Source organism: Conger conger, chromosome 13 (assembly GCF_963514075.1).
Source record: "Conger conger chromosome 13, fConCon1.1, whole genome shotgun sequence".
Taxonomy (NCBI): domain Eukaryota; kingdom Metazoa; phylum Chordata; class Actinopteri; order Anguilliformes; family Congridae; genus Conger; species Conger conger.
In genome coordinates, this window is record NC_083772.1 from 15,718,585 (window position 1) to 15,733,740 (window position 15,156).

Consider the following 15,156-nt stretch of genomic DNA (forward strand, 5'->3'; position numbering starts at 1 on the left):
GGATGAGCCCAGGTTAGCCTAAAATAGATTTGTGATTTTACCGAAAGTCTTAGGGAGCGAGTAAGGGTAGCAAACTACATGGTAAGGAAAAAAAAGTCCTCGTAATATAATTTAAAAGGGCATATTGTTCTTTGGAAATAAATCAAATGTCAAACAGGCTTTTCTGTTAAAGTTACTGTAAAGGTAAACCAGCGAATGGCTTCAAACTACACTGTTATGTTCTTAAACTATACCGTTATTATAGTATGCCCTAAGCATCAGCAACAGTATAGAAATCAACTGCACTGAAATATTGACTTATAGTCTAAACATTCCCATCTATTCCTATGTGAGCTATTGGGTCCAGATCATTTATGACATTGAGAATTCCAAGACGCAATGGCCAATAAATGCATTTCTCCTCCCTTAGCTTCATGAGATTTGTATATCAAGCATTTATAGAGGGATTCTTAAATTGAACAGAAATTCTGAATTGACTGCCATTACACTGTATTCATTATGCCATCAACATCATTACATTAAGGTTACTCTGATATTGTTTAAAACCTGCCAGCCACAGTGGCCACTGCTCAGGCAGAGAGCTCAGTGAAGAGGCCACTGGCTCCAGCCCATGCAGGGGCGCATACAGACACACTCACCCCCTAAGGCATGCTCCGTCATACTGAGGCACAGGGACTCCAGTGTGGGGTTGATCTCTAGGTCCGTGCCTGGAACTTGGCATTCTGGGTAAAGTGGCAGAAAGAAAGAGAACAAGTGAGAAAGTGCGAGGGTCTGGTTTGAAAGACCAGTAATTCAAAATGAGACATAAGATGGGTGTTAGCCTACAGCCTAGTGGCTACGGTGCTTGCCTGGGATCTAGAAGGTTGGTGGTTCGAGCCCCAGTGTAGACACAGCAAGATCTGTGCAGCTGTTGGGCCCTTGAGCAAGGCCCTTAATCCAGCATTGCTCCAGGGGGGGATTGGACCCCTGCTTAGCCTATTGTAAGCTAACTGTAAGTGGCTTTGGATGAACGTGAGTGAAATAGCTGAAGCACTGTAGCGGAGGGAAGGCGTGGGGGAGACGCAGGGCCTCACCTGGCTGCTGAAACATCAGCATGGTCTGCGGAGAGGTGTGGACGGGCAGCGAGTGGGTCCTCTGCACAGAGCTGCGGTTCTGGCTGGGCATGCTGTTACTGCCCCCAGGGTTGGGAAACCACAAGCTCTGCAGGGGGGGAAAGGAGAGGGGCTTCACTCCATCACCGCCTGAACCTCCAGCCAGAGCCCTAAGCTTTTATACAGCAAATACCCCCCTGCTTTACACCAATACCAATCAAGTTTATCGAGTTTATTACACTCTCCACGTATGAATCAACGCACAAAATTGTATTGAGTAATGAGGGGAAATGGGGATATTTAGAATTTACAAATAATGCCCTGTGTTGATGACAATAAACACTTAATAAATAGAAGAATGTGGCCTGTATATTTTGCTTCATTAAATGTCCACATATTCTTAATAATACACCAATACCATCCATTTTGTGTTCCCTAGCATTGCACCCGTTTTATCTACTTCATGAATTGACAAAATCTTAACCTGCAAAAATGATTACATGACTGAACATTCTCAAAACATGAAATTAATGTCTTATTAATTATTATTTTGTGAAGATGTCTGATCTCCTGGGAGTCTGGCCAGCGTATAGATGACTGATGTTTAGTATGATTTTTGATTTAATGTTTTGGGTATAGGGTACATGGTTTAGGTTTATGTTTTGGTATTGGGTTAGCATTTGTGTTTTGGACTTAGTTTGTTTGAGTGTTTATAGTTTTGAGTTCATGGTATAGTTTTTAGGGTTTAGTGTTTAGCATTTAGGGTTTAGTGTTTAGCATTTAGGATTTAGTGTTTATCGTTTTGGGTAGTGTTTTTGGTTTAGGGTTTATAAGCACGGGGTTCAGGGTTTAGTATTCAGGGTTTGTAAGTATGGGGTTTATGGTTTAGTGTTTAGGGTTTGTAAGTATGGGGTTTATGGTTTAGTGTTTAGGGTTTGTAAGTATGGGGTTTATGGTTTAGGGTTTGTAAGTATGGGGTTCATGGTTTAGTGTTTAGGGTTTGTAAGTATGGGGTTCATGGTTTAGTGTTTAGGGTTTGTAAGTATGGGGTTCATGGTTTAGTGTTTAGGGTTTGTAAGTATAGGGTTCAGGGTTTAGTGTTTAGGGTTTGTAAGTATAGGGTTCAGGGTTCAGGGTTTAGTGTTCTGCTTGACTAACCTGTCGGCCTTGGGCTCCCAGGGCGGGGCTGGTGAGGGTATGGCGGGGGGAGGCCCCCCCGATGCCCCCCGGGCTCATCAGGCCAATCCTACTCGGGGGCAGGCCCCGGGGGGGCATCTGGAACTGCCTCTGGCCCCTGCGCCCCAGGCCCGCCCCCACAGAGCCCGCTGTAGGGAGGGAGTTGGAGCCGTAGGTCCAGCTGGAGGGAGAGAGAGGAGAGTCAGTTACACAAACACACAGCACAGGCCCAGCTGGAGGGAGAGAGAGGAGAGTCAGTTACACAAACACACAGCACAGGCCCAGCTGGAGGGAGAGAGAGGAGAGTCAGTCACACAAAAACACAGCGTAGGCCCAGCTGGAGGGAGAGAGAGGAGAGTCAGTTACACACACACACAGCGTAGGCCCAGCTGGAGGGAGAGAGAGGAGAGTCAGTTACACAAACACACAGCACAGGCCCAGCTGGAGGGAGAAAGAGGAGAGTCAGTTACACAAACACACAGCACAGGCCCAGCTGGAGGGAGAGAGAGGAGAGTCAGTTACACAAACACACAGCACAGGCCCAGCTGGAGGGAGAGAGGGGAGAGTCATTCATACAAACACACAGCACAGGCCCAGCTGGAGGGAGAGAGGGGAGACAGTTACACACACCCACAGCGTAGGCCCAGCTAGAGGGAGAGAGGAGAGATAGTTACACAAGCACACAGCGTAGGGCACCAAGCACATTACAGCCCGTCCCCAGCCTCAGAGTGAAGCCATACAGCCTCCAATGAGACAGCCTGGCAGCACTCCCACCTCCCACAGCTGGAGGCCTGCAGGCTTGTGGGCACTGTGTGTTAGAGGTGGTTCTGAATCCTTTTTTATTTATTTATTTTCTTCTTTTTTTTGTGATCAAAAGTTTTTTTATTTTTATTCAGAAGAAGTTTGAGAGAACATATTTTTTTACAAGATGCTTGTTTTTCTCCCCAGTTTGACCACCCTCCCGCCGCTGTCCCAGCATCCCCCTCACCCTTTCTGCCGGTACACAGGCACGTCCAGCATGGACTTCCGAGGGAACAGGCGGAGGAGCTTCAGCACCTGCTGCTTCCAGGACACCACCCTCTTCTTCTGCGTCTCGGTGAAGGCCTGCAGCAGGGAGGGCGGGGGCTACGCGTCACACAGAGCACCTCCACACAGACACGCACAGGCTCCTGCAAAGCTACACTTCCAGGTGGCAGCTGGAACAGCGGTGAGGCCTGAGACTGAAGGCCTGAAATGTGTTTGTATATATTTTTTTCCCGTTCGGAAAAGGTTCTCCAGATCCTACCCTATACCCAGAGCATCACCGTCTGGCCCAGTAAGAAAGTATCAGTGCATGTGCAGCACACTACTGATGCATAAGATGCCACCGATTCAGCACATCTCCAAATAATCTCTTCTGGGATGAAGAACTGTCCTGCATTCTCCCAGAATGCATTGTACAGCACAGCAGTACTGTACAGCAGTTTTCACCAAGTCTTTGAATACAATTACATTTAAATCACTGTATAATGACTGTCTACCAATTTACCTCAATTCTGTGTTCTGGTTAAGAGACAGAGACAGTGATAGACATAGAAAAAGAGAGATATAGAAAATGTACAGGGTTTGGGATGCTGTGTTTCTCTCACCTCATGAGCCAGACACTTTTCAATGAGCTGAAGGTAGCAGCTGATATTCTCCTCATCTGGCCTGGATACAAGCAGCTGAGTGCACACTGTCAAACAAACAAAAGTACAAACACCCTGTTTTATTAGCACACTGTCAAACAAACACCCTATTTTGGTAGCAGACACTGTCAAACAAACACCCTGCTTTGGTAGCAGACACTGTCAAACAAACACCCTGATTTGGTAGCAGACGCTGACAAATCAGCTAGAAGTGCATCTCACCCGACTTACACCATGAAACGATCTAAAAAAACCTGCATGTCCATCGCTGAAATGATGCATGTCTATCACTGCAACACACGACTCGGGAGCGCTTTGAACCTCTTGTGCCTGACGGACCCCTACCTTTGCCCATGACGCGGGTAAACTGGCTGGCGATGTCGCCGTCGCAGATGGGCGTGGACGAGGGCTCCCCGTCGCAGGGCGGGGGGTTGTGGGTAGGGAAGCTCTCGGAGGCCGCCGCCTCCTTGCCTTCCCCGGACTGGCCGCTCTTATCGCCGGGCGGGGCGTTGGGCTCCGCCTCCTTCTGGGCGGCGGCGTGCAGGCTGTAGGCTTTGATGGGCGTGATGATGATCTGCTGGAGCTCCTGGAGGGCACTGCGCAGGTTTCCTCCCTCCAGGATGTCCTGTAGGGGGCGCAAACAGCATGTGAGGGGGACACAGCCACAATTTTTATTCTTTTTTTCTCCCAATTTGGTGGGAAATTGTACCGTTAATTTGAATCGCCCACAGAGATTGAGGAGACGCATATTTCTGTTGTGCAAGATGAATTCCAGCTTTTGTACGCAAATGGCAATGATAAACGTCTCATCTCCTTTGTTCCAGTTATACACAGTAATGTTTAACCCCAGGGTCCTTCCAGGACATCAGGTTACAGACCAAATCAATCAGGACAGATTTTAAACACGGCAAGTAAATAAATAATCCCCGGTATCAAAATCTTTTATGTACCATGCGTGCCACAGCAATACCAAAAAAGTACACAGGTGTGTCTTAAAAAATGCTGAAATTGAACTACCTGAATTTAGCGGACATACACGTAAACCTATTTCTTGCCCAAAGAGGTGTGGCTATGAATAAATAATGGGACCCTTGGACATCATTAGAAGCTGGGTATCTTCCCTGGCAATGCTCTGTCAGCCCTGTACAGCAGCTTCAGATCCAGAACAACAACAGTGTCACTGTCCAAATACTTCATCAGTAGCTCATTTACATTTTTACATTTTAGTCATCGGACGCTTTTAATCCAAAGCAACATAAGACCATAAGTACATAAGATCTTCAGCAAGTGAAAAGCATCCAATCCAAGACATGGAGAGCAGTTAACCAGAAACAGTAGTCATCGTGAGTTCTGACGGTGGTAGGCAGTCATTCCACCAGTGAACGTGCAGCCGGCAGACCGGAGTGGTCTTGCTGGGGTGTAGGGAGCAATTAAAGTGTGGATATGTGCTCACCTTCTCTAAGGACTTTAGCACACTCTGTCTTTCCCGTAGCTTCTGGATGCTGAGGGCAATCTTGTGCCTGGCCCCTTTCGTCACGTTCTGAAACAGGAGTGAGTGGCTTTTCATCACTTGTGATAGACACATCCGCTACACTTAATCTAGGCTGTTGGCTGGATTCAATCAACATTTTTCTTGAATGCTGATTTAAGATTCAATCATAACAAAACAGTTTTGGCTCATTAAGCAGTCACCAAATGAACCTGCTCAACAGTGTTTGTGGGGAGAAAAAAAATAAAAATAAAAAATGAAATAAAATTTCAAAGCAAAGTCCCAACTGAACCCAGGCATGTCAACACATTGTGAAAAACAAATTAAGATCCATTGTACTTGCAAATGTGCGTATTAGAACATTTTGACAGATGTGCTGTGAATCACACCTGAGACTCCAGGTGCTGCTCCGTCAGGATCATCATCTCCTCGTAGGTCAGCTGGGAGAACAGCGAGGCGTACTTATGAAGGCGAAGACTCTTCAGCCAAGTGGGGACATCTGTCAAGCACACAGACGGAACTGCTGATATAATGCGAGGACACTGCAAATTCTGTTCCCTGAGCTAAAGTGCGTGCTGTATATATGGTGTAGGTGGCCAGTGGTGTAGTGGTTCAGTGGTGTAGGCAGCCACTGGTGTAGAACAATGGATATTTATTCTACATGGGATGCATGGCTATTTCTGACAATGTGGTTTAAGAGAATAAATAAAAGTATTAAAAGTAGGCAAACCGGCTTAACGAAGACAGCACTCTTACGAAACCAGAAGCAGGCAGCTCCCAGAGTGAATGGCAGGCGCTCCCAGTCTGTCCTGACCCCATCCTGCCCCGGCTGTGCAAATCACTCACCTTTCATGCCACTTCCATCTTCCTGGAAGCTGTTGCGGGCCGCGCCCTGGTCCTCGGTCTGCTCGCTGCCCGAGGACGCCACGCTGCTCTGGGGCGACAGCGGGGCGTGGTCCTGGGGCAGGAAGCCGGGTCGGCCCCCGAGGTCCTCCTGGCTGGGCCACTCACTGCCGCAGGCCTGGGGGCTGGAGGGGATGACGGACATGGCCCTCTTCAGCGGGCTGGGGTGGATCTGGCTGGACAGCACTGCAGGGGGAGAGGAAGGCACGCATCAGTGTCCTGGAATGTTCCAGAAGACTACCTGCTTCTACTGTGAACCAGGCAGTAGAACCGGGTAGAGAGAACAGTTCAGCCATCAAAACAAGCCTACCAAGATGAACAAACCTCCAACAAACCAGATAGAGGTTATTTGAGGTGAACAGGCCTAGGAAAAAAACCCAATAATAATACACAGTGCTAGTAGCCTCAAGGGTCAGATTTGAGTATTTAGGACCAAGTTCATTATGCATGTGGAATGAAGCTTCTTAAACACCATTGTTGGTGGAGCAACAATGCACAGGCAATAATGACATGCATATTAACTAAATCACCGTCTGATTAGGGGGGAGTTATGAAAACCAGCAGCACTACTGGTCCTGAGGGCGAGATAGACTTAATATCCCCAATTTAGGGCTTATTCACAGTGCCACATCCACAAGCCAAAATGGAGGGCAAAGATGAAGAGAACGGAGAACACTACCAAGAAATAAACTCCAACAGATAAAGGATTATGGATTTCTGGAATCCACTGTAAATCTGACCCAATGACTGTTGAATAAATTGATACATTACACAAGCTTTATTCAAGTAATCTGGATACATACGATTTGGGCATAATTTCATGTCTGTGCACCATGAGAAGTGCACAGGAAACATCCGACTTGATCTTAACCTCGTGTGATTTTTTGGGGGGGGGGGTTCCGAGGACCGCCATGGACAGTCAGTTTCTGTTATCACTAATAATGATGAACGATGGGGACTGACCGGTGTTGGTTCCAGTGGCGATGCTGTTGATGGGCGAGGGCATGCCTCCGGGGCCAGGAAAGCACAGGTGCCCGTTCTGCCCCGCCGTGGAGGAGCTGGAGGCGGGGGACTTGTCGGGCCAGGCGTGGGCGGGGTCCAGGCTGTCAGGGGGCCCGGGCCACTCGTCCGAGCCCTGGCGGGGGTGGTAGGGGCCCACGGGGGGCCGCGTGGCCGTGTAGCCGCTGGACAGGTGCTCCTCCAGGTGGTTGAGCCACATGGCCAGGGAGGTGCGGTCCTCCAGGGTGGTGGCGGGGTGTATGAGGGCGTAGGACAGCAGCTGCCGGCTCTCCTCCACGAACAGGCTGCTCTCGATGGTGTGACTCAGGACCTTCTGCAGTAGCTTCATGTACTGGCACTTGGCCTCGCTGTTGCGCGGCTGCAGCAGGGGCAGGTGGGACAGCAGCAGGGAGACCACCTTCTCCTTGGGCTCCTGGTTCCACTGGCTCACGATGGCTGTGAGGGGGAAGGTCATTTTCAACATCACAGTCCACAGTACAATCATATTCAACACCGCCTACAGTCCACTGTACAATCATATTCAACACCGCCTCCAGTCCACTGTACAATCATATTCAACACCGCCTACAGTCCACTGTACAATCATATTCAACACCGCCTAGTCCACTGTACAATCATATTCAACACTGCCTAGTCCACTGTACAATCATATTCAACACTGCCTAGTCCACTGTACAATCATATTCAACACTGCCTAGTCCACTGTACAATCATATTCAACACCGCCTACAGTCCACTGTACAATCATATTCAACACTGCCTAGTCCACTGTACAATCATATTCAACACTGCCTAGTCCACTGTACAATCATATTCAACACTGCCTAGTCCACTGTACAATCATATTCAACACTGCCTAGTCCACTGTACAATCATATTCAACACTGCCTAGTCCACTGTACAATCATATTCAACACTGCCTAGTCCACTGTACAATCATATTCAACACTGCCTAGTCCACTGTACAATCATATTCAACACTGCCTAGTCCACTGTACAATCATATTCAACACCGCCTACAGTCCACTGTACAATCATATTCAACACTGCCTACATTCCAACTGCACAATCATATAAAATTCTGCATACTGCATTTTAAAACATCATTAACACAGTCTTCACCTAAGCAAACCCTTACTGGGCTTTTAAGATGGATAGTTCTTTGTAGGAACTTTTAATGGAATAGATCACTTCTGGAGGTTTTAGAGCAGGCGTGTCTAATCTTTTCCAAAAAAAGCAGTTTTTTGGTTTAAAACTACAGAAAGCAAACTAGCCTACCCCTTTACAATTAATGAGTAGTAGACCACATGACTACTGTCCAGAGCTTTGCACTGGATATCAAAGAAGCATGCACAGCTTCCTAGTCCAACCCATGAAGAGAATGAGCGGGAAAAACTCATTGGCTAAATGGTGCTTTAATATTGTTCGTGCCGGAACTGGGTCATGACTGAGACGATATATTTAGGCGTGCACCCCGGGCTACATTTTAACTTAGAGAGAAGATTCCTGCTGCACAACTCAAAGGAAATTAATAAATGCAATAAAATAAAAAAATCACAAGGAGCATGAAGGAAGAATGATTACACATACCAACGTAATGATTTAAACAATCCTGTTCATACTGAAACACCATGTAAGAGCCACGTCTAAGGTCATGACTCTCCACACAACAGGGCTGATCATTAGAATGCCATTAGGAGTCATTAAGACAGGAAGATAAATAATTCATCAGGAGCAGAGCCATGCTGCTCACAAGTCTGTACCTGTGGGAATAGTGTCTTACAATTTAAATAATATGGCAAAATTAATATCCGAGCAAAAACACTGCCTCTAGCACCAGTGGCCGTGCAAGCCCGATGAATGCTGTGTCTTTGGAATGCAGGACTTGTCAAAATCTGTGTTTTACACCAATTCACCTGCGTTCTGAAAAAATAACCATCTCTGCCATAATGTGTCGGCTTACAACAATCACAAAATAAATTCATGTCATTCATAACTTTATTATGACACTTGTAACATAAGCGCCATGACACTGCAGAATTAGCGGGATGAAATGAGATACAAATGCTGCTCCGGCATTCCGTTTGCCACACAGGAGAATAACATTAAAAACCCTGGGAGAAATTCATGTTGTGATTTATGCATGTTGAGCAAGCTGGAGCGTGACATCACACTTTGACATTTCATTCTCACAATGCTACCAATGGCTGTGTAAATATTATGATCAACAAAACAACACAAATGTCAGACACCAAAAGTCGCATAAAAAAAATGCAGAATCCTGCTTGAACACGACCACTGCAGCATGCGCACACACACAAAGATGTTAATTCACTAAAGTGCAAGAAAGCAAAGTGTCTTTCGCACCAAAAAAAGTGAACAGAATGCATATAATATGCATGCACACCAGGACTAGATGCGTCCACTGCACCGTCGGGGTGGCTGTGGCCACACCATGTCACATGCTCGTTCACAACGAATGTGTACTTCACATTGTTCAAAGCCCTCTGGGAAATGGAGTATTTCAGAAGAGCTGCAGGAGGTGGAAGCTTCAACGATTAGACCCACAGCTAGGGGCATAATTAACCTCAGGCTCCACCACGAGAGGACAGGACTTTGATTCATGAGGCAACGGTTCGATATTTGGCAAGATCACAAATTTTGCTACAATATGATCTAAAATGACCATATTAAGAAACAATCAATATATATGACCAAGCAAACACAATCCTGTAACAACATGCACATACAACCAAAACAAGGCTGGGTGCAAAAACTAAGGTGTGAGGTTTCACAGAAGGAGAAACTGCACTAGCGCAAGTGATGATCAAGTTGAGTTGGAAACATAAACAATGGACACTTAAATACTTTGTTGTGACTCATAATGATAGGGATCCGTTTTGGCCTGTTGTATCAACCGGATCACATCATTGCCCTGTTCTATGCAGATCTCATAAGCAATGTTGCTATGCTCTCTGCAGCAGTCATATGCAGTGTTGCTATGCTCTCTGCAGAAGTCATATGCAGTGTTGCTATGCTCTCTGCAGCAGTCATATGCAGTGTTGCTATGCTCTCTGCAGAAGTCATATGCAGTGTTGCTATGCTCTCTGCAGAAGTCATATGCAGTGTTGCTATGCTCTCTGCAGCAATCATATGCAGTGTTGCTATGCTCTCTGCAGAAGTCATACGCAGTGTTGCTATGCTCTCTGCAGAAGTCATACGCAGTGTTGCTATGCTCTCTGCAGCAGTCATACGCAGTGTTGCTATGCTCTCTGCAGCAGTCATACGCAGTGTTGCTATGCTCTCTGCAGCAGTCATATGCAGTGTTGCTATGCTCTCTGCAGCAGTCATACGCAGTGTTGCTATGCTCTCTGCAGCAGTCATACGCAGTGTTGCTATGCTCTCATATGCAGTGTTGCTATGCTCTCTGCAGCAGTCATATGCAGTGTTGCTATGCTCTCTGCAGCAGTCATACGCAGTGCTGCTATGCTCTCTGCAGCAGTCATACGCAGTGTTGCTATGCTCTCATATGCAGTGTTGCTATGCTCTCTGTAGCAGTCATACGCAGTGTTGCTATGCTCTCTGCAGCAGTCATACGCAGTGTTGCTATGCTCTCTGCAGCAGTCAGATGCACCCCTCTTTTCAGTACATAGGAAGCACAGGAATTGGGGTGTAATTATGTCACCGGAGAAACACAGAGCTCATGGTTTTAGAAATGAATAAATAGAATCAAACAAACTTTAGGCTGGTTTGAAGTAAATTTTTCCTATGTTGGCTTTCCAGACAATGCAGTAGAACAATGTGCAGTGCAGACACAATAGGGAGAAAAGGCTGTGGTGTGTTTGGAGATGTGCAGATGTGCCCTGAATGACTGAAGAGAGCCATCAGTCATAGCAGGATGAGTGTGGAGCTGAACGCTGGTGAGTAACAGTCCATTAGCCGCAACAGAGGCGCACTTAAGAGGCAGCGCAGATGTTCTAAACCACAGCCATCTGGAGAGTCCCGAACCAGTCAGCCTCTTGCCCACACCATCAGGGCTGCGGCTTTTACACCTTATCAAGCCAAACCTGCAAGGTGCCGCGTGCAGTTTTTAATGAGAGCCAAGCTGCCTGGAGCGGTCGTCACAGGGCGGAGCCAAAGATCCAGGACCACGTAGTAGTTTCACCACAACCCACAGCTACAGAGGGATCCAGCAAAACAGGAATGTGCAGCACTAGCATTGATCAGTAGTGAGTCAGTAATGAAGCAGTGCAGCACTAGCATTGATCAGTGAGTCAGTAATGAAGCTGTGCAGCACTAGTATTGATCAGTGAGTCAGTACTGAAGCTGTGCAGCACTAGTATTGATCAGTGAGTCAGTAATGAAGCAGTGCAGCACTAATATTGATCAGTGACTCAGTACTGAAGCAGTGCAGCACTAGCATTGATCAGTGACTCAGTACTCAAGTAGTGCAGCACTAGCATTGATCAGTGACTCAGTACTCAAGTAGTGCAGCACTAGCATTGATCAGTGACAGTAATGAAGCCAATAGGGGCTGCATTTGTTGTGCATTGCATTGCTTGTGAATGGGAGGAAATCTAAAGTAAACTGTTAAAGATATCCAGGTTTTGGGTGGCATGTATAAACATGCCCTCCAACATAGCGCTTGGCCCACTGGGAGCATCTATGAGTCTCACCTCCCGTTTCAACTTGCAGCATGAGCCTCGGGCTGACAGACAGACAGTAAGCACTGACAGACAGCATGATGGCCCTGTGCCTAACGCCCCTTTTCCACAAAGGCCATGGGTCCATGAGAACTCAGGATACGACAGGTTTCCTGAGGAAAGAATACAGGCCAATGAATGCGCACAGTGCACCAGGTCTGTACGTAAAAGCTGAAACATGGGAAAGCCCCACTGCTGTTGGGAGGATGGCACAGTGCGCCAGGTCTGTACGTAAAAGCCCAAACATGGGAAAGCCCCACTGCTGTTGGGAAGATGGCACAGCTGGTCATGTCTTCCTGTTGCCTGGCGTCTTGCCTGATGCACTGGTATGTTCTAGGAATTTGTGCCTCTCATTGCTTTGAGCATTCCCACTTCCCTGGGTAGGGGTAATAAAATGGCTTCCTTCCAAAGGGGGAACTGCGGCTTATTAAGCTGCGGACGTCACACACTTCAGAGAAGAGCACGTGTGTGTCTCTCACACACACCAGAGAGGCAGAGCGGGCCTGACTGAACATTCCGAATTAGGGAGAGGAAAGAGAGAAAGAACAGAAAGAAGAAACAACTAAAGTGCCAACCAGCAAATGTCAAATGGAAAAATGTAGCGTTACAACTTCAGCGAATATTCCAATGGCAGCAGCCATCTCGAGGGCAGGATTAACAGAAACGATATTAGCTGGCTTCGCCAATCCAGCACTGCCTGAAGGAAGCGCACCCAAACAATTAAAAAAGTAGAGAAATAATAAACTGCAAAGCTAGAATCTCCCATACACGATTTAACAAATTGAATACTAGTATGTTTTTTACACACTGTATCCTCTGCTTTGAGTACTCGGACGGCTTTTCAGGACCGCAGTACTGGACAGCGACTTTAGTTTTAGGGCACACGCTCAACCCTGAATGCGCCAATTCTGTTCCACCAACCAGATGACGAATACCACCTCCTTAGATTCTGAGACCAATCGGATAAAGAAACTCAAAAAGGTCAGGACGGTTTTTCATTTGAAATACTATTTATTTTACTGAGCTGAGGATTTTCATATTTTCGCTCATTTAATTAAAAGATTGTTAAAGCTTCAAATTGCCTTCATACCGAGCTAGCAAACATTCCAATGAATAGCACAACTGCTGCAATGCATTTTAGTAAGGTTAGCAGCATAACATAAAAATGTTTTCTAGCCCTTGTATAACATTTCTTTGAACTGAGGCTCCCCTGTCATTTAAAACCATATTCATGAAATCCAGTTCCTGGACAACCCAGGGACCGTTTCGCACGGAACAGTTCTGCTCCACAGCATTCGTCAGAGTGCACAGCAGTCCATCACAGGCTGCCAGGGGTCACCCGGAAGGGCATCTGTCCGCCCGCTGAAAATGCCGAAGCTCTTCCTCAGCCTCTCACCCTCATGCCGTTTTACCCCGGAGGTCCCCTGTGATACATGCACCCGGATGGCTTTTACAATGTTGTGGCAATGCTCCTGCAAGAGGAGGCGTGGAGAAAGCGGAGGCCTCACCTGCGTTGTTGGCTTCGGCCTCTAGGATGTGTATCTCGGTGCAGTCGGCCAGCGAGTGCTCCAGGCAGATGTGGAGGAAGCGGGCTTGGGTGCGAGTCACCCTCTTCAGCAAGGACAGCAGTGCCACAGTCTGCTCGCACTCGTTCCAGCCCTTGAACCAGTCCGTCAGGATGCCCACCTGGTCTCGGAACATCATGGTTGTTCCCCCTCAGGGGGGAGTGGGGGGGGGAGGGGAGCACGCAGAGGGGGGCGTAGACGCCTGGTCTACACGCGGGAGGCGCTCCGGAGTCGCGCCCCACCCACCAGCAGGCGGCAGTGCTCCCAGAACAGTGCTCAGATACCCCACGGCTCGAGAGGCAGGGGTCCCTCACATGGTTCGGGGCAGGGGGCAGGGGGGGTGGGGGGGGGGTGGGGGGGGAGGTTGGCTTAATCCACACGGGAAAAGTCAGACGGGTCGGGCGTCCCCTCTAGAACATTCCGGTGAGGTGGACGGGTCCGAATTCTGTACGAGCTTCCTGTGGCGTCCTCTTCCCTGGCCAGCCCACCACTCCTAGGGGTGAGAAGAAACCCGTTACACAAACTCCAGCGCCAGTATCAGCCAAAAAACATCCCAAGCACAATGGAGCCATCTTTTACAGTGGTGACAAGATCAATCTGGGTGACAAATACTCAAAATTAGCCAAAGTGAAATTCAAATCAGTATACATTTAATAAACAATAGTATTTCATTGTGCAACTGATCAAAACTCAAATCACCACACCATCGGGAGTTACCGGCCACCGATTCAATTAGAGACCGTAGAGCTCGTCCTTGCACCATAGCCTGGTGCCTTAACTGAATGAGCTGAATGAGCAACTCTGAAATGGCAGAACTAATGGCTGATGATGATGGCAGAACCTGTCGGTTTAGCACCCATTTAAGCCACGCAGCACTAGGAGAAAAATGAAACTTTGAATGAGCCAGACCAGGCGCGGTGGAACAGAGCATATCCAAAATAACCAAGAGAAAAGTCTGAGCTAAAAGGCAGGTCATAGCACACATAGCACATAGGCACATAGATTCAGCCCTTAATCAGCCTCAGTTGTTCTGCATTGCTTCTACACAAATAATGCCCCTGCATTGTACAGTTGAATTTGGGGCGACATGGCTCAGGCAGTAAGAGCGGTCGTCTGGCAGTCGGAGGGTTGCCGGTTCGATCCCCCGCCCGGGCTGTGTCGAAGTGTCCCTGAGCAAGACACCTAACCCCCGTTTGCTCCTGACGAGCTGGTCGGGGCCTTGCATGGCAGCTGATCGCCGTCGGTGTGTGAGTGTGTGTATGAATGGGTGAATGGAGAAGCATAAATTGTACAGCGCTTTGCTTTGGATAAAGGCGCTATATAAATGCCTTAGTTGTGGGCAGGTCGCCTGAAAGCGATTTCAAGCTACTGAAGGTAAAATTTGAACATTTTATTTAACTGTAATTGCAATGAAATAAAAGTCGACTTTAGATGGACGCAAGAGTGGATTGTGGAGCTATGAAGCCACCCACACAGGGTCTAGCAAAGCAGTCGGCATGGTAACGGATGCTAAACCCATCAACCCAGCAGTTTAACACTCTG

General features: G+C 47.6%; 1 protein-coding gene across 1 annotated transcript in view; it reads right to left on the minus strand.

The window, feature by feature from the left end:
- Window positions 1-15,156, minus strand: part of LOC133107793 (protein Smaug homolog 2) — a 30,908-nt gene that overhangs the window by 8,213 nt on the left and 7,539 nt on the right. The window contains exons 2-12 of the mRNA XM_061216980.1: window positions 13,558-14,107; window positions 7,290-7,781; window positions 6,270-6,512; window positions 5,813-5,922; window positions 5,388-5,474; window positions 4,280-4,559; window positions 3,896-3,981; window positions 3,256-3,371; window positions 2,250-2,448; window positions 1,074-1,200; window positions 639-722 (exon numbers count right to left, since the gene is read on the minus strand). Of these exons, the coding sequence (XP_061072964.1) occupies window positions 639-722; window positions 1,074-1,200; window positions 2,250-2,448; window positions 3,256-3,371; window positions 3,896-3,981; window positions 4,280-4,559; window positions 5,388-5,474; window positions 5,813-5,922; window positions 6,270-6,512; window positions 7,290-7,781; window positions 13,558-13,753 (2,020 nt within the window). The 5' untranslated portion in view covers window positions 13,754-14,107. The remainder of the gene's footprint in view (window positions 1-638; window positions 723-1,073; window positions 1,201-2,249; window positions 2,449-3,255; window positions 3,372-3,895; window positions 3,982-4,279; window positions 4,560-5,387; window positions 5,475-5,812; window positions 5,923-6,269; window positions 6,513-7,289; window positions 7,782-13,557; window positions 14,108-15,156) is intronic.